General features: G+C 37.7%; 1 protein-coding gene across 2 annotated transcripts in view; it reads right to left on the reverse strand.

Moving 5' to 3' along the window:
• Positions 1–3,779: 3,779 nt before the first annotated feature.
• Positions 3,780–18,355, reverse strand: part of eif2b3 (eukaryotic translation initiation factor 2B, subunit 3 gamma) — a 35,778-nt gene continuing 21,202 nt past the window's right edge. For both annotated transcript variants that reach the window (XM_015355407.2, XM_006634663.3), the window contains exons 7-12: positions 15,550–15,680; positions 13,619–13,809; positions 13,406–13,471; positions 12,936–13,084; positions 7,884–7,987; positions 3,780–3,991 (exon numbers count right to left, since the gene is read on the reverse strand). In XM_015355407.2, the coding sequence (XP_015210893.1) occupies positions 3,939–3,991; positions 7,884–7,987; positions 12,936–13,084; positions 13,406–13,471; positions 13,619–13,809; positions 15,550–15,680 (694 nt within the window). In that variant the 3' untranslated portion in view covers positions 3,780–3,938. The remainder of the gene's footprint in view (positions 3,992–7,883; positions 7,988–12,935; positions 13,085–13,405; positions 13,472–13,618; positions 13,810–15,549; positions 15,681–18,355) is intronic.

Consider the following 18,355-nt stretch of genomic DNA (forward strand, 5'->3'; position numbering starts at 1 on the left):
TTAAAATGCAATAAAAAATAATAAGAAAATTCCTTATCCTGGAAGATGTGAGAAAAGAAGAAACTGGGCAATGCTTTACAAGAGCCCGGCTCGTAAGAGTGAAAATCTGCTTGATAAATGAAAAAAACAACATGTAGGAACTGCTATATTGCGTATAAACAAACACCCATATACTGTAGCAGTTGCTTGTAGAGTGAGGGACTGCTGGATTCTAGGCAGTACAGTCTCTGCTTTAGAGCTGCTTTCATTTGATTGTCAACTCATTTGTTAAAAGCATGTTGTTTAAGAGAAGTATCAAAAACTCCAAGGAACAATACTATCTATCATTGAAAATTGTACTAATGTGAAGAGAAGATGTGACAAACGGCCATGACAATAGTTATTAGTTATTAATGCGCCATAGTTAGGCGCATCAACTGCTATATCAGTGCAGAGTGGCATAGGAAGGTGAATCCTAGCCAGCGTTTTTTAATCTTCTGGAAGTTATCACAGACACGAACAGCCCACTCGCCCTCCACAGGCTTTGTGGAGCTGCGGTTAGCAAGTTCTCATTCTGCTGAAAAGCGGGCTTAAATAAGGTCTTTGGAGAAAGAAAAAAAAAATGAGGTAGTGGGGGCTATGCCTTTAAAAAAAAAAGCCAGTGTGAAAGAGAGGAAATTAGTTTGTGCTTCAAGAACACAGGAGGCAAATTGAGGAAATGTTCTGTTAATGTGTAAAGGTCAGCAGCAAACATGCAGGTTCTTCTCTACTTGGGTGGCCTCCCAGATACGCGCCCCACCCTGCACACCCCCCTGCCCCCCATCAATACATGGGGGCAATCTCTTGTGCTCCTCTGGCAGAAACTTTGTCAGGCTGTCATTTGGCTGTGCTGACCATCACCATATGGGCAAAGCAGAGTCCTCTCCTTTTAATGGCCTTTTCAGAAACTCATTTCGATTATACTCAGCAACTTATTTCTATCCATTCTCCATGGCCTTGCATTACTAAACACTTGGAAAATAACTCCGCACTTAGAGTAATTGCAAGTTTTTCATGTATATTACCGTAACCAGCTAACAAGACTGTGTTTTCATGTGCAGTGGGCAAAGACTCTTTCTATATTCCGCAACTATTAAATATAATGTTATAGAAGTACTTTGCAAATGACAATACTAAGATATCAAGAACAGTGTTGCATGCAGTATACATTTAACTACAAATTATACTATACTTTTCTGGAAATGTGAAACATTACAAAAAAGGCTATTTTGTTAATGAATCTGTACTGTAATTTAACACATCCATAATCAACTCGTTAAAGACACTACTCCCCAGAAGGCTGCACATATATAATTATTTCATTGGTCCTTGTTCCATGTAGCATGTCTCATTCACGGAAAAGTGAATTCCTAAATGTCTGGGGATTAGTTTTAGGTTAAAAAATATTTCTGTAGTTATTGCATTTGTGTGTGTGGATGCATACTGTTGAGAGAACATGACATAAGGTTGAAAGGCAAAGCATTATTTGTTTCATTACTGAGTAATGGTATGCCATATTGTTATTCTTAGCTGTTTTCTATTTACCCTATGTATTGAAACATACATTTTTCTTATATATAGTCCCTTAAATACACAAATTCAGAAACAGTCTGTGCTGACATATGAGCAGGCAGATGACATACGATCCACAAATGAAGAACATGGAAGCATATGTCACATGCTGCTGGATAGGGTGGTTGATGACATTTTCCAGCATGCAATAAAAGAACAATTTAACAAAATAATGCAAGTGTGCATGTGTACATATGAATTAACCATCTTTCAAGATGGTTGATAATTAACTTAGTATAAGATGAGTAGGTTGAAATGCAATGGAAAATAGACAGTGGTCAATGTGCAATAAATGGTCAATCAAATATCTAGTTCCCAAATGCATACTGTAAAATAACACTGGAAACCAAGATGAAAACCACCACAGAAATGGCAGTAAAAATAAAAGAGTGAATGAATATCAGTTGTGTGGTTCTATGCAAAGCAAGGCTTTTTAGAAAATTATTGATTGGTAAATAATGCAGAACACATGATCATTTTTTCAGCGGTCTAAAAGGCACATTAATTATGCTGTGTTCACAAAATACTTTGCAAAGTGACAAAAAGCAGTAGCAAACAGCAGATCTTTTTTTCCCAGCAGGACACTTTAAACACATAGTGTCTTCCTTGAAATAAGATGAGTAAATTAAAAACGCTTTCTTAGAAAAAAATCTCTCGTCATTCCGGTTGAACGCATTTGGTAAAAAAATGTAACGATGTGAAAATGACTCAGTGAATTTTACCCAGAATACACGAGCACATTTTGCATTGAGATTTTTGTACTGTAGTCTTGTTGTATTTCTTAAATCAAATAGCACACCTGGGACTCAATTCAAGCAATGACTGGATGTACAATATATTGAATGCTTCACAGACATGAAACAGAGGACACAAATGGAAACTATATGGAAAATCATTTAAAATTGAAAACAGGAGGCACTTCTTTACCCAAAGACTTGTGGGTGTATGGAACAAGCTACGCAGCTTTCTTTCAAGAAACAGTTTAATGAGATCCTTGGATAAAATTGGCTACTGACTACTAAATGAATTTGATGGGTCAAGCGCATTTCTTTTAATTGTAACCGTTCTTACATTCTGTTCTCTTCAGGAGTCACAAATGCTTTATTTCAAGATGGGACTGGCAATTTTATTCCACTATTTGACATTTTTGAAATAGGGAAAGATTCTCAGGTTACCAGCATGAGAGAATGCACAAACACAACATTTTTGGCGAGATGGAACACAAAAAAATATTAGCTGTAGTGGGTTTAAATTTATTAAACCCAGGAAGGATAGATGGTTTCACTTTTACAATCTTAGCAAGAGTAGTAAATGCAGTGTCCAACACTGGACAGTAAAGACTGTATCATATGAGCATCCCTAAAGATGCAAAAGATGCAAGTCAACGTATATAGCTCAATCCTTAGTCAATGGTATTAATAATATTAAAGATATTTTTAAAGTATGAGCTTTGTATGAGCTCTAGGGCTAAAATAATAAATTCCAGGCAAGGAATGAAAGACTTGATTAAAAATTCTGCATGAAAAGAAGAACAGCACATGTAATTCTTTCAAGATGCAGTTAATGAAAAAAAAACAAAACAACCAAAGGATAAAGAACAAAAAATATTCATAATTATCTCATTAATGACATGAAAACCATACAATTTAGCACAGTAACAATGTATGTAGACTTTCTAAATGAAACAATCATGTGAGCATAGCATCTTGATCAGTCTGGCCCTATTCGTGACTATGGAACTTCAAACCTGTAATTTAAGAGTTGCACTGGGGCAGGAAAGTCATAAATCTTAAAAAAAAAGTTAAAGTGACTCCTCTCTCCTGCATTTTCTGAAAGTGGGAGGGATTGCTGTTTCTTGTTGCAATCATGCTGGGTGGTCTTCGTTTTGTATACTTAGAAGAATAAATAAAATTAACCCCATTGTAGCCACCCGCTCCTCTCAGCAACAAACTCCACAAGGCTGAGAGACCGACGCCACACAGGAGGACTTGAGGAAGCAGCTCAGCTACACAGGTCACAAAGCAAAAAAAAAACAGCACTTTCAAGTTAACTGCCTTCTCAGCGTGTTTGCGAAATAAAGCATACTTCGCTATTTAGCTATGCAAGCAAAGATGGAATAAAGAATTCTGAGTAACACGGTAAAATATCTCAGGCAAATTGTGCAGAAGAATCACGAGGACTGAGATAAATAATTTTTCAATTTTATTGGCCTCCTTCACAATGTGTATAAAAAAGACTGCAGATAAAATACAACTTCAGAGCACAGAGTTGTTAACTAGTGCATTAAACTCCAGATGAATTGCCAACTTTGAAGTTTTTGGATCTGCGGAGCGGGGCTTCTAGTGTCATTAGATCTCCATGAGTTGGTCATTTCCCACTATAACTTCATTGCTTCTTTCAGCTGGAAGAAAAGAGCAACAAAATTAATGTGCCACCTGAAGGCAGTGCAGCTCAGAATGATCTGGCAAGTGTGGGCTTCCATATGCGAAGAAAGTTTCAAGTGAACTATGGTTTGCGACAACATTTTATAAGATTTTAATTTAACCCAGGAAAGCTGGGTGTCAGATCAGCCTCATCCTGGACTCTCAGTCAGATGCAAAAAAAGCCACATGTTCTTTTTCTAAATTTACGGTATAAAGAGAAGTGAAGAACTGAGGTTTTGCGGGATTTTGAAGAGCTGGAACAGAGTAAAAGAACGAACTTATTCCACAATTCCATAATACATTTTAACAGGCCTCAAAGCGGCACTACAATGTCAATCCAATATATCTTTTAAGAGGCATATTCACATACAATTTCATTCCCAGATAGACTCTTGACATTAACAGCCTTGTTTCTGCATTTTATTTCCCACAGAAAGAAAAAAAAAATTAAAAATTATTATAGCCTGTCATCACAACTTGAATGGAGTTTAAGAAAATGTAAAACTGCAAATCCTTAATTGTTTTTTTCGGTCACACTATTTACCTGTTAATAAAGAAAGCAATAAAAATAACACATGCAGTTCTACAGAAGTTTGGCACTGCTTTTCCTGGCAGGATTCCAACATCAGATTACATAGCATTTCTATTTTTCAACAAGGCAGATTATTACTTAACGTAAAAGTGACTCCTGACTTGCGTCAAGAGATTTTACAGTTTCCTCAAATCAAGAACCCAAGGGGATCTGTATGATGCAAAGTATCTCAAAGTATATAAATTATACAAAATTATAGCTGTTGTTAGAATGTGAACCCTCCCTTAAAGACACTATAGTGACAAAAGTTATTTTATTGTGCTTTTGAAAGATGTAACTGGTTATTAAAACCAATTAATTAAGTCTAAAGAGACAAAGACAGCAGTACTTTGAAACAGTCAACATTCACATTCCCTATCTCTTTTGAGGCTCTCCCAATGGGTTATAATTAGTTTTGACATCCTGCAATATCTGACTTCCCAGAGTGAGTGGGAGTGAAAGCAAATAGACCAAGTGACTTCCACCACCCTGTCTGAGTCTGTTTTAGATACATACTGCAGCTAATGCATATTGCCTTTGAACTGTATAAAACACTACAAGAGGAAAATTACGCAAGATCTGTGGGCTGACATTATAATGCAATAAGAAATGATATTGCTTTTCCTTTTCGGCTCATGGTACAATACAAAATGTCAAGCTGCTTAGAGGTTCTGAAAAATGGGACTGACTTTTTGGGATTGTAGAGTTCTGGAAGATACCCATTTATTTGCTTTGATTTTGATGACAAACAAGAACTGCACAAAATAGGGCTGTCAGACTGCTAATTTGATCATGCTGTGCCACTCAGTACACCTCTGTAATGCAATAAAGTGCCCGTTTGCTACATGAAGCTTTGCTGTACTGACGCAGGCTGAAATCCTTACAGGCCATCAAATCTAGGGAATGGACGTGGTGGTGGGGGGGGGGCTTTTATTCATATAAAAAAGATTTTAGTGAAAAGGAATCTAAACAAAGGATGTTTTTTGTTTTAACAAAAATATATAGAGCATAAAACACCAGGAGAACAGAGCATCCCTGCACAACTCCAGCACCCAGAGAGTGCTTCTCAATGGTTCACAACGCACTTGACTTCATGTAGCGGCACCTGCAGATTAAGACCACCTGTCTTTAAAGTTTTCCTTCCCTCACAGGGTGGTCTTCTATAAACATTCTGATCCAAGCATCTCATACAAAAACATTAAAAGTTAACATTAGCCACTGTTAGTGCCGTTTATTTGAGTGGCAAACCTATACGGATACAGTTTTTTTAATATACAGATCTGCTGACAAAATATCTTAAATTTCTAACATCAGCCTTCACTTATGTCAGGAAGATTTTTTTTTCCCCCAACACGGTCATACAGAGGATTAAGAACTGAATAGACAACGTTTTATTGCGATACAAAATGAGAAATAAAAGATCGAAAAATGAACAGCAAAAAATGAAAAATGAAAGACTGTTCATTAATCACGTTAACATTATTTGACCACATCGGTTTCCATTAACAACTTGTATGTGGCCAGATGAGTCCCTGATCAGAATTTGACCTTAGCTTTAACTGCAGTTCCAGTATTAATTTATTATACTTTACTCCTTGAGATTCTTGTCAATTAAGAATTTTAGAAATACACAAGCTTTGTGTTGGTTTGTGCTGGGATACCAATCCATGCAACTTTGTCTTTCCAGGCTTTTACTGTGATATAAAAGCTGGATTTGGGAGTAAAGAAGCAAGGCTTGTAATTTGGGATTTTCCGAAAGCCATTCAATTATCCATTGCCTCCAAGGTTATGCCTAGCTAATGAGATCCAGCTTCACCAGGGTAACCAGCAACACTCAACAGAAAAGGGATGTTGCAGTTTATAAGTGCACCCACAGTGAAGCAACACCCTGTTGTTCAGTCAATTAAGCAGAGCTGCCCCTGGACAGCTTAGTAGAGCCTCTGGCAGTGCTGGTGATAGAGAGGTTAGCGCTCAGGCCAGGACCACCATGAATTCAACAACCTCCCCACACACAGATACACAACCCCCTCCCTGCACAACCCCCCTGGTAGAATAAAAAAAAAAGTTTACACAGACTCAATTATAGACAAGAACTTCATTTTTAATAAGCTATTAAAGCAGAATCAAAAGCAGTGGTTGGCAGTACATCCATGTGTCACTGCATGATGGGGGCACTGTGGTGCCGGTTTCAAATGAGGAGTTAAACATACACACATGGGGAAGCTCACTGAGGTAAGATTTAATGAAGACAAATGTCTATTGCAGGTAATTATATAGAAGCAAATGTACATCCAGATAGTTTAAAGACAGGACATTTCCACACAATTGTTTTTCTGTGCACAACTATTCTAGTTATTTTGTTGACAGACCCCCTAGGTATTCGTGTTTGGAAGATTATTTTTTTTAAATTGCGAGAATGCTTTTATGTCAAATTTTTAAAAATGCTTTCCGAATGAAGGATGCATTTTTTTTGGACTCATGTATTTTGTGCCGCTCTTTCATATCATACATGAACTAACGATACGGAATTAAAATGTGCACTGCATGCTATCATTAGTACCAACTCTATCTTTGAACGTGATCAAATCAGTGACATTTCTGGGTTTCTAATTACTGATAAGAGACATGTTTTAAAATCTTACACGTCTCACATTTGATGATGTCCCATATACTCAGGGGATGTAACTGTGTTCACTGTTTGGATATTTACTACTTAGCACATAGCCAACATGATGCCTCTTGATCATCTTATTCACCATAACAGACCCTGTTTTCAGTGAAATGCTGGAAATAATAAATCAAAGTAAATCATTAAAGTAAATTAAATACAGATACGACTCTGATAAGACTGAGGTTACGTTTACAGACTCCCAACAACAGCTGCGCAACACTGGCAATTTCAGTGTTGTTGGTGATGGGAAAGAAATGAAAGCCTTAAATTAAGCTGCTGTTATTTTTGACCCTGTGCTGTTATTCAGAACTCATGTTAGAAACGTCACAAGGGTACCTTTCCTTTTCTTGTGTAACATTGCCTGATTAAGGTCCCAGGTCTACCTGATGCTGAACTATTTAAATATGTCTGTATTTCATTCTGATTAGAGTACAGTAGCAACTTACTTACTCGGTATCAAACAGGCTTCAATATGTCCAAAATGTTTTTATTGAACAAATGGACAAACCTAGATTGTTAAAAAATATTCTGAAATATCTAAAATGCCATCACCACACATGTAGTGAATCCAGCACTTCAGTGTTACAGCACTGTATTCAGTACCATGTATTACAGAAGCAGAACTCACCCTCTGGATCAATGCGTTGTCCACTTCCTATTAAACAGTACTTGATATCAGCACCTCTGCCTATTACAGCATTACTGCAGATCACACTCCCCTGAATGCTGCATCTGCAGAAGACAAAACAAAATATTAGACACACTGCATCACACATCAACCACCTCTGAAAACAATCAGCTATTAAGCTGACATTTTCCATTGCTCCTTTGCTGCATTATATTAAATATTTTTTTTTTATTTAGATTTTTTGCAGGGGTAGTTTTTACATTTTTATAGTTTTTAATTATAGGCACAGTAAGGAAACTGCCCTGATTCTCAACTAAAGTCATACAAGGTTATTAAAATCCAAGGCCAACTTAATACTGCTGAAGCAATTATTTTTCAGTATTCCAAGTCAGGTTTACAGTCAGGCATTTGTAGAACTTCAGCTCATAAATATTTTCTCCTTCAGTTCTGTGATACACAAAGATACCAGGTCTTTTTCAGTTCAAACACATTGCAACCATTACTTAAAAAACAAAGCTCAAACCTTTAAGGTTAAGAATATGTACATAACTACTCAACCTGAGAATTATTACACAGATTTCAGCTGTATCGCTGTACAAACTTTTACCACACACATATCTCCTTATTCCAATGGCTGTTTACTGCACTTAAAGAATAATATTTTCCTGGGATCGCTTTGGCTCCATAAAATTTTATTTGCAGAGTTTTATGTTTACACAAAAACCCTGAGCCAACTTTTTGGTACATGAACATATTTACCATGAATTTAGTCTCTTTCAAGTTTTGTTAATTGCACAGCTGAAGCTCTGTCCTTTATTTGGTTCTTTTTTTTTCCCAAAGACACTTTATACTTTTGCATTTTTAGTGGCCTTGTTTTATTTTTTAATGAAATAATTAGCATATATATTAAAGAAAAACACCACTTCAATTCCTGTTGTAAATGAACGGTATAAACCGCAATAAAATAACAATCACACTTGTGAGACGCCTGCCTTTCAAAAAATTTCACAAGTTGCAAAAAAAACAACATCTTGCAGCTTCACCCACTGCAAAAAGAAGCAACATATGTTTGTCATACCCAATCCCATTGCCACTGCTTGCCAGTTCAGCTTCCAGAACAGAAGTTAGTACTGCTTGACTGGATTCTTAAATAACCTTATCTTGTTCCTTAGTGTGTTATTGAGTACTGTGTAATTCAAATTAATCTAATGCAATCATGTCACCTTTCATTACTGTGTTCTACAAATTACTTTTCTTAAGGAAACACATTCTCCCACTAGCAAGGTGTGTTGCACAAGAACTACTGTGAATGTCTCTACAGGTGCAATAGTCAAACTATTTCCACTGATGGCTTTCGATGTTGTTTCTATGACTAGAAAATCATATACTACAGAAATGAAAGGAAAGAAAATACATAGCTAGATGTATAGCTCAGAAATACAATTCATCTCAATCAATGAAGAATGTAAAAACCATCACAAAGTACTTTTTCTAAAGGGATTATGCTCAGAGAAAGGCAGGATTAAAAAAATACAAAAATATTTTACAAGTACACTTCAAGATAATGAGTTAAATCAACCTGTCATATTATGTTTTAAATTAATTTTGCTTCATTATAACACATATATAAACCTTAAGTGAGGAAAACAGATTTATAAGAAAAAAAGATGAAAACCAGGATTCAAGAACCACAATGCATTTTTCCCCAGGAAAAGGCCAACATTTGCTTCGAGATTCAAACATGTTGAAAAGATACGGGAAAAGGAAATTAACAAGCATTCTGAAATTCTCAGTCCTTTAGTCTTCTAATACACAATAATTCAGATCTGAAAATGTCTCAACATCATGGTACACGAGCATGCTTCACATGTACCTCATTCATAGACAACTAATTATCAGGTGAGCCTAGGAAAGGGTTCTCCCGCGGAGCTTTGAGGAAGAGCGTGGCTAAGGGAAAAGACATGCCCAGCTGTTTCCACTGGCACCAGGGGCTTCCCTTCAGAAACCCAACCGATACAAACAGCGTCTGTACTGCCGGGGTATGTGTGGCAGAGCCCTTCCATGCTTAGTGCCGCTGCTGTTCGCAGAAGCAGGTTTGTACTGGCAAGGGCACAGGAACAATCTATTCAGGTAGCCGATCCGAAGGGGGGCAGGGGGGCAGGGGGGCAGGGGGGCAGGGGGGAGGTTGGAGACGGGGGCTGGTGGAGTGGATGGCTACAGGAGATTACAAGGATTCTAGTTTGAAACAGAAAGACCACCTAAGAAGCTCTAGTGAAACACCACTAATTACTGACACTGTGCTCCTCCTCACCCTGGGCCCCCTCCTCCCCGCCCGCTTTGTAAACAAGCACTCCTAGATGCAAACAAAGGGCCCAAAAATGCAAGTGCTTTCTTTAACATGCCAGGGATTTGTTAATCCCCCATGTGGTTTTTTATGTTGTAAAAGAAACACTGTTTCTTTCTCTTTCTTTCATGAACACACTTTCCGCGTGCATTGAGGTCCCCTTTTCCACAGCGGCTTGTCCATAGATTCGACTGGTCCCCAGTGCCAAGTTTAAAAACTTGTCATTTCTGTTTAAGACACCGATAAGGCAGCTCCCATAAGGTAAGAGTTCATAATAATAAATATTAACTTTATATATGCCACTCATTGTGTTAAAATAAACGACCATGGAAAGTGCCTCATAAATGTATATAGACGTTTATGTCACATGTTGTATTAGACACTAAGGAAGTATGATAGTCTGTCCAAAAAGAAAGCAAAGCTTAACTTTTCCCATTTAATCTACATATTTAAAAGTCAATAATAAGGACCAATCTCATTTTAATTTTGTTGTACATGTTCTTCACACAGGTGTTTATTTTTTGAATATCTAAACCACAAGTATGTACATATGTTTTCGTGCATTGTTAAAATTTAACTGTCAGTAATGTGTATTCATATAAGGTTCCTGTTTATATATTGCATATTCTCTGTGCTCTGGTAAACTGCACTGCTAAAAGGCCACCCCTACCCAAAGTTCTCTCGCCTCCCTTCAGAACTTCAGAACTTCCATCTACTTCTGAGAGTGTTATCTTTGTAATTAGACGGTTAGATCACAATGCAAATCCACAGTGTTCCAATAGGACACCCATAATTGACCATCGCCTAAATGAGGGATATAAAGAATTTTCAGATTCTCCTTTGAAGGAAAGGTGTTGTATGAATTAATGATAGGAGATGCATCTACTCCAGTGATTATCAGAAGCAAGGATCCAAAGGTCACAGAGCCTCCAAGACCTCAATCCTTGTCTTAGTAGCAGCAGCCAGCTATGAGACCACCCTGGTAATTACTCTTTGCATCCTGAGCATTATCAGTGCCTTCTGTGTGCTTCATTGTATTAATGAAGTATTCATCAGTATTAAGATGGCTTGGAGACAATCGTCTAATTTATCAAGTGGAACAAATAAAAATTAAAAGAATGGCTTAGGTAATGGGTGTATAATATATAGAGCTCATCAATGAGTGTATCTACTGTTCTTATTTTGCTTTTAGCCCTGATTAAACCAGGTAACCAGCTATAGGGACAGTCCTTAACTTGCTATTATTTGACATTCCCAAGTGCTGAAGAATCCAGCTTTTAAATCTCTTAAATCGTTTGTGTGAACTGTAACAAAACCCAAAAAGTACATTTTTGTAGTCTTGGGTAATTGAAGATTGTGAAGTCTTATTATTTGCAGTGTAAGCTCTCTGTTCCTGTGCATCTGTCACCTGGGCTATCAGGATCTGTCAGCACGGCCACAGCTCTGTAAATTACCTCCCTGGTAACAGCTTTCAGCTGTCTGTTGCTTGCCCCTCCACTCAGCAATGTCTGTCCATCAGCACTTATGTAATATTCACATTTTTCAAAAAATGTGCAGAGATGGAAATTAATTGCTCCTAAAAGGGAGGTGAGGATAGAATTATTTTTTAGCTTCTCTTGGGGACACTTCTTTTCCAATTTCATGTCCACAAACGTTTTAGATAGTTATCATAAAGTGATCAAAAGGGGCAACTAGAATTCACTGAATTCAATTATCTTATTATATTAAAACCTTAGCAAGATTAAGATGCCCCACACACACAAACTTTTCTAGGCAAATTGTTTGCTTTCTTACTGATGGTACCAAGTAGTTATGTTTTTGGTAACTGAGTAAGGAGCTTGCAGGCACATTCTGTACCAAAATAACATATACACAGGTTTTGTTTAACATACTACAGAATGAAACAATACAACAAGGACATCAGCAGAAATAAACTGTCTTCAGAATAATCTACAAACTCTAAGGCACGATACGTTGGAAGTCAACAGCATCTACAAAGACAGTACAATTATTTGCAAATCAATATCATTTTCAAAGAAGGGAACTCTTTGGTTGCTCAAAATATGATTTTTGTCCTTACAGGATGCTCCACCACTACTTTCTAAAAAAAAATGTCTTTCTGCTTGCAAGTGCAATATTTGAAGTTATTAAAGACAACACAGTGGACAAATACAAAGTGTGAGGCAAGTTTAAGAATCTTCTGAAGAAAGAAAATGTCTTTCTCCCCTGTATATTAACTCGCAGAGCCGTCAGGTGTGTAATTTTACCAGGAAGTGTTTCTTTTCAAGATTATATGTGTGCAGTTACTGATATTTTTCCTGAGCAGTAAATTCAGTGGAGCCCCCTGGTGGCAGATCTGGAAGCACAAGGAGTGCAAATAGCAGCCCCATTCATTTGCATACTCCTTTCCACCGTCATTCCATTGAACATGTCTTATGGTATAGTATGGTAGATATGCACAACTAAACTCCCTTATATATAAGAACTTAAGAAACAGGTATAAAGTGATAGATATTTTAACATATGTATGTTGGGTAGAAAACATCTATAAAAAGTACGCTAAAGATAACAAAAGATCTCCAAAATATTAAGAAACATAACAGAAACAAAAACATATCTCCATATTGGCAAAGCAGTACTCAACGTCCTGAGGTCGTTGGGGACACAAGAAACAAGTTTCAGCCAGAGTGTGAAGATATTTTACTCACCCTTCCTCAATCGTAACCCCATTCATTATAATGGAGTTGATGATCTTCACCTTCTCCTTGATCAAGGCTGAGGCTCCAATAGTAGACCGCTTGATGGACGTTTCCTCGCAGACTTGACTGGATGGGCCAATGATACTGTCTGTCCCAACCTTCAGCAAGTAAAAAAAAACAAGCTGACAAATTGCAGCATAAATGCAATATGAGTAGAAAAACTTAGAATAGAGGAATATCAAATGAGTTAATCCAAGTCTAAAAGGCTATCCTGTCCTGAACTTTGAATAAAACACTTACAATGAACACTTCTACAGGGGTTACTTGTACCGTAATGTTAGTTGATCTAGAGGAGATGAGTTGGCGGAGAACAGCTGGCAAACCTGACTGTCTTCATGAAAGAAGAAAGAAACCAGGGTCCCCTAGTGGGTAGTTTAAGACATCCAATAAAGCCTACTATCTCCCAGACTCTGACTCACCATACTCAATTCAGAGATCACAGCTGTTGTATGAACCTGGGGCTCTTCGGAGAAGAATTTGGGAGCCTGGTGTAAAGAGAAGAGACAATGAACTGAGGAGTACTGTAATTCAGGGGGGATGCAGGGGGCAGGGTGTTACAATGACAACAATATAACTGTAATGGTTTAATTTCTTCCGCGAAGAATTCTTCAGTCGAGTACACATGCTCTTACTAGGCGGTTGGCCTCAATGTATGCAGCCAGGGTGTTGACACGGTAACACATGCCATCTTCCATGATGTGCACATAGCAGCGCAGTCGGTCGCCATGGTAGGCATCACTCATGTCTCCCCGATGGTCGTTCCAGCAAGACTTGTCACGCGCGAGCTGAAGAAGATCCTCGTCTTTGGATGAGATGTAGATATCTGACAAATTTCAAGACATGCGAGATAATTCACCTGAACTTCCGCCACAGTCTTAATAATAATACCCTTACACTAATATAGTGCTGTTCTGGTCGCTCCACTCGAGCACTTTACGGGCAATGGGGAATCCCCCCCACCATCACCAATGTGCAGCCCTACCTGCATGGTACGATGGCAGGCAAAGTGTGCCGGTACACTCCCCACACACCAGGGGAGCAGAGGGATGAAGCTAGTTCAGAGATGGGCATTATAAGGAAGCCTGTTAACAATGCTGCTGTTCATTGCTGTACTATTAAAACAAAACATCATGTCACGGTAAGTATTTGATTTAGTTTATATGCACAGTTCTAAGCAAAAATGAAAGAAATGATCAGTAACAACTGAGCTGAGCGCAGTACAGCCATTTACTTCATGTGACTGAGTAAATACTAACATTTTATCTATGTGTCTTAAAGTACCAGCCAAAGAGAAGGGCTGTCCAGCAGAAGTAGCTAATTTGCCTGCCGGGGCAGAGAAAACAAAACAGACACCAATTCCTTTTTAACCACCCCAGTGATTTCATACCTTAACAAAGGGCAAGTTCCTCAACAAAAAAAACTACATTTTGAGAAAATAACATTCCACATGATCACAAAAATCTTAACATGTTTTCCATATATTTTAAAATGATGCTGAAAGTACACATACTGTACATAGAAATAAGGAGTTGGTAAATTGCTAGCTGCAACTAAAACAATGGAGTGACGACATTAATAAGTGATATAAATATATATTTTTGTTAATTTAAAAACATACAAATTAACACAGGTGGCACAATCCAGAATCAAATCCAGGACCCCAGAACTGTAAGGAAGTAGCATTAAATGTCTTACAATTAATATTAATTGAATAATTCCACAAAAATGCAGAAGACTGAATATGAAGAGTATGCAATAACTGGCTAAGGTATAAAAACAGATGTGAAATATAATGAAATTAGAAAAATAATAAATATTATGGGTCTGTAAGACCAGAATGTGCTCTATCAATCACAATTCTTGTGAAGCACTTTGCTCTTATCTCCTAATTACAATTTCGAAGAGACATAATCTGCTTTATAAAACTACAGCTAATTCCCTGTACCTCAAAAACCTAGTAGTGTTACCAGCTAACCCGATCTTGTACTGTGATGGGAAGAAATCATTACTGCTGTATGTGCTTTGGGTGGACCTGTAGCTGGCTTCCTTCACTGTGGTCCAGCACTTTTAAACCAATGTCCCAGTCTGGCGATAGAGGACTCTGCACTGTGTCTTTCTTTGGATGAGAATGTGAGATTCTGACTGCTTGGCCATTAAGATCCCATGACACTGATCTTAAGTGCAGGGTTTTTAAACAATCTGGCTAAATTTTACTTTGGGCATGCACTTCATAAAGTTTCTCCTCAATTCAAATGATCAAGCACTTTCTCAGTTCTCCTCGTGACCTGCTGTGTAGCAGGGCTACTGGCACACTGGCTAATGGCTGCATATAGTGTCACCCAGTTGGGGTGCTGCACTTTAGCCACAGATGAAATGGGTTTCCTCCAAATTGTACAGTGCTTGAGACCCTTTGGGAGAAAAAAAACATTATAGAATATTTATCATTTTAACCTCATCTAGAAAAGTATCAATTTAAATAAAAGGACAAACCAAAAAAAATAAAAACAATCACTTAAAGCTAGGAAGTAAATTTATGATCATTTTAGCCAGAATGGATGCTGACCTGATGTTTTTGTGTTATTTTTCTTCTGCTCCTCCTCCATTTCCTCTTTGGTCTTCGATGAATTAGTGGACCTGGAGAACTGCTTGCGGACCAAATATGGAACCAGTTCTCCACGAATGGATGTGATGGATCTTAAAACATGCAGGAATAAAAAATACATTCCTAAAAGCATTTTCCATTTTAGATGCACGTTTCTTCATTTTTGCTCTTTCCTTCAAAACTTCTTAAGAGATATTTTTCCTTCCTTCTTCTGTGGGGTTGAAGTTACCCCCTAAAATGTCCTGGAACAACAACTAATTCTCTGTACGTCAGCAGCAGCAACAGTAGTGTTACCAGCTAACCCACACTGGGACGGGAAGAAAAACTCTCCTTGTAATCTTGAAACACAAGATAATCAAATGAAAAGCAACTTTCATGTGACTCAGAGCACCATGGAAATTCTTTACTCACATGTAGTTCTGCCAGCTTCCCATCTGAATCAATTCCTTTACCAAGTCAACAACAGTCCAAGATATGACAAATTCTTAATTCAATTCAGGCCTTAATTTCAGCCTTAGGTTCTGCAACTATGAACTGTATATGAGCTCCAAAATGTCTTTCAAGGTTACCACTGTCCTGATCTAACAACAGTACATTCTTGAGGCTTAGGAAAGTAAAAAAAAAAATTAACACTTTGAAAAATGTTTTGCTGTTTCCCTTTCAGGCGATGCCTTACCAGAAATGAGAAACAAATAAAAGTAAGACAGACAAAAGGTGCTGGCTCATAAATATTGTTGGTGAAACATTGTGTGGAAACCCGAGACGGCGATCTTCTTTTATATTCTGCTCGGGTAGGATCATTTATTCTCACTTACTCTAATTAGCGAAATAACTGTCAGTGTGGGTCAGATCACATATTTGTTTTCAGTAAAACAAATAGGTATCACCTAGAAGTTAGGCCTGTGGTGGGGGTTATAATGACTACTATTGGGGGGGGCCTTATAAGAAGGGTAATCACTTGTTGTCTATACAGCTAATATCCATGTAGAATTTTACAAGCCTCTAACTTCACTCACAAGAGTAAGGATTAAGAAAAAAAGTTAATTTTGCTCCGCTGTATATACAAGTTCATGGTTCCCTATCACGTTAAAAAGGATCAGGGCAAATAATGTTTTTAAAATTCCATGTAAGCCTACAGGCAATTTTATTTTCTCTCCCCTTTCTCTCTCTCTCCCTCTCTCTCCTTTTTATTTTCTTTTGAGAGAGATTAGAATTTCCATGTGAATACCAAGAAAGAAACAACAGTTACTCTGTCCATTTTTCTCCTTAAACGCTCCACAGCAGAGCAGATTCGAGAGGAAAAAAAAAAGAAAAGAAAAACTTGAATAAAAAAAGTCAACCCACTTTGAAGAAAAAAAAGAGGAGGAGGGGGGGGGAACAGTTCTTTAGACCCCACGTCTGGGAAGCGGATTAGGGAAAATGATATTTATATCAGGAGGACTCGGAATTAAAATGTCAAAGCACTGGGAAGCGCAGTGAACAAACGGCTCCAGTGAGTATTTATGTAAACCAAGCGAAAATTCCTACTTGGAAAAAGGAAAAAGGAGGATGCTGAATGGGGCTAATACGCTCCCAAGTTAATGCCACCTGCGCTTATTTTCAACGCCACTTAAAGAGGCTGTTTGGGATTTCCCACAATGTGAGTTTAACAAGCACAAAGGGAGCAGGGATAAGAGGGGTGGAAGCAATTACTAGCCCCTGTTTCAGATTCAGAGCAAGTCTCCAGAACTCCAAAGTCATTTTAAGAATGTGGGGGCCAGCAAATGTGAACAGGTTTAAGCTACAACAACAAGGATAAAAAAAATACCTTTTGCGACAGCTAACGAGGGAATCTTTTCATCAAAATGTAGGAAATGTGATAATCAAATGTCCAGTTATTTTCCTTACAGAAATAATAAACAACTACTTTTACTCCAAACAGCCAGGCCCTTGAGAAGTTTCAGATTCATAGATACCATATTAACTAGATTCTTAGATAGTTTCTTAATATTAGCGATTCTTTCAGCTCCGCGTCCCACTGAACAAGCCAACTTCGAAAAGAGTGAATGACCTGCTTCCTTACTTAATTCAAGCGTGATCTCCTCAGCCGCATCAAAAATCATTTTAAGAGTGACAAAAGCAATGTGGCCCAATGAGTCAATTTCATGTCACGTTACAAGGTATGAATGTCAAAACTAACCCAGTGGTTGGAAAAAAATAAACCAACACAACCTTTTCCATATTTCTCACATTGGCAACGTTGTTGCTGTTGCTTCAAATTTAATGTAGCCAATATGGATTTTAAAGGATAACTTTTCATAAGGCTAGGATTATAGGCAAAAAAAACCATCTTCACAACAGCTCCAACAGCGATACAAACCAGAGACAACTTTCTTTCACTACTCCCTGTTGAGCATTTAACATTCATTTTTATTTCTGACATGGCACCTTTGAACTCCTGTGCCAAAAACGGGTTAAATCACTTAATGCCCTGCCCTGTGTGCACACATTAGTAGATTTGCATTCTATCCCAACTATTAAAAAAGATGGTAAGTTTGACTTGAGTAGTTCTGCAAAATTAAAAATAACCTAGACAGAATGGATGAAAAAGCTTACAGAGAGTTTTCTCATTTCATGTTTTCATGACTCTGAGCTTTAATGAAACATTGGAGGGTTCGGCATCATTATCTGTCAATATAAAATTTTATCTTTAAGAGGGTGAGTTAAAAAAAGTCCTTATTGAGCAGGTGATTTAAATGTTTTTTCAGGGTCTGCCTTGAAGTATAAA

This window comes from Lepisosteus oculatus, chromosome 9 (assembly GCF_040954835.1).
Source record: "Lepisosteus oculatus isolate fLepOcu1 chromosome 9, fLepOcu1.hap2, whole genome shotgun sequence".
Taxonomy (NCBI): Eukaryota; Metazoa; Chordata; class Actinopteri; order Semionotiformes; family Lepisosteidae; genus Lepisosteus; species Lepisosteus oculatus.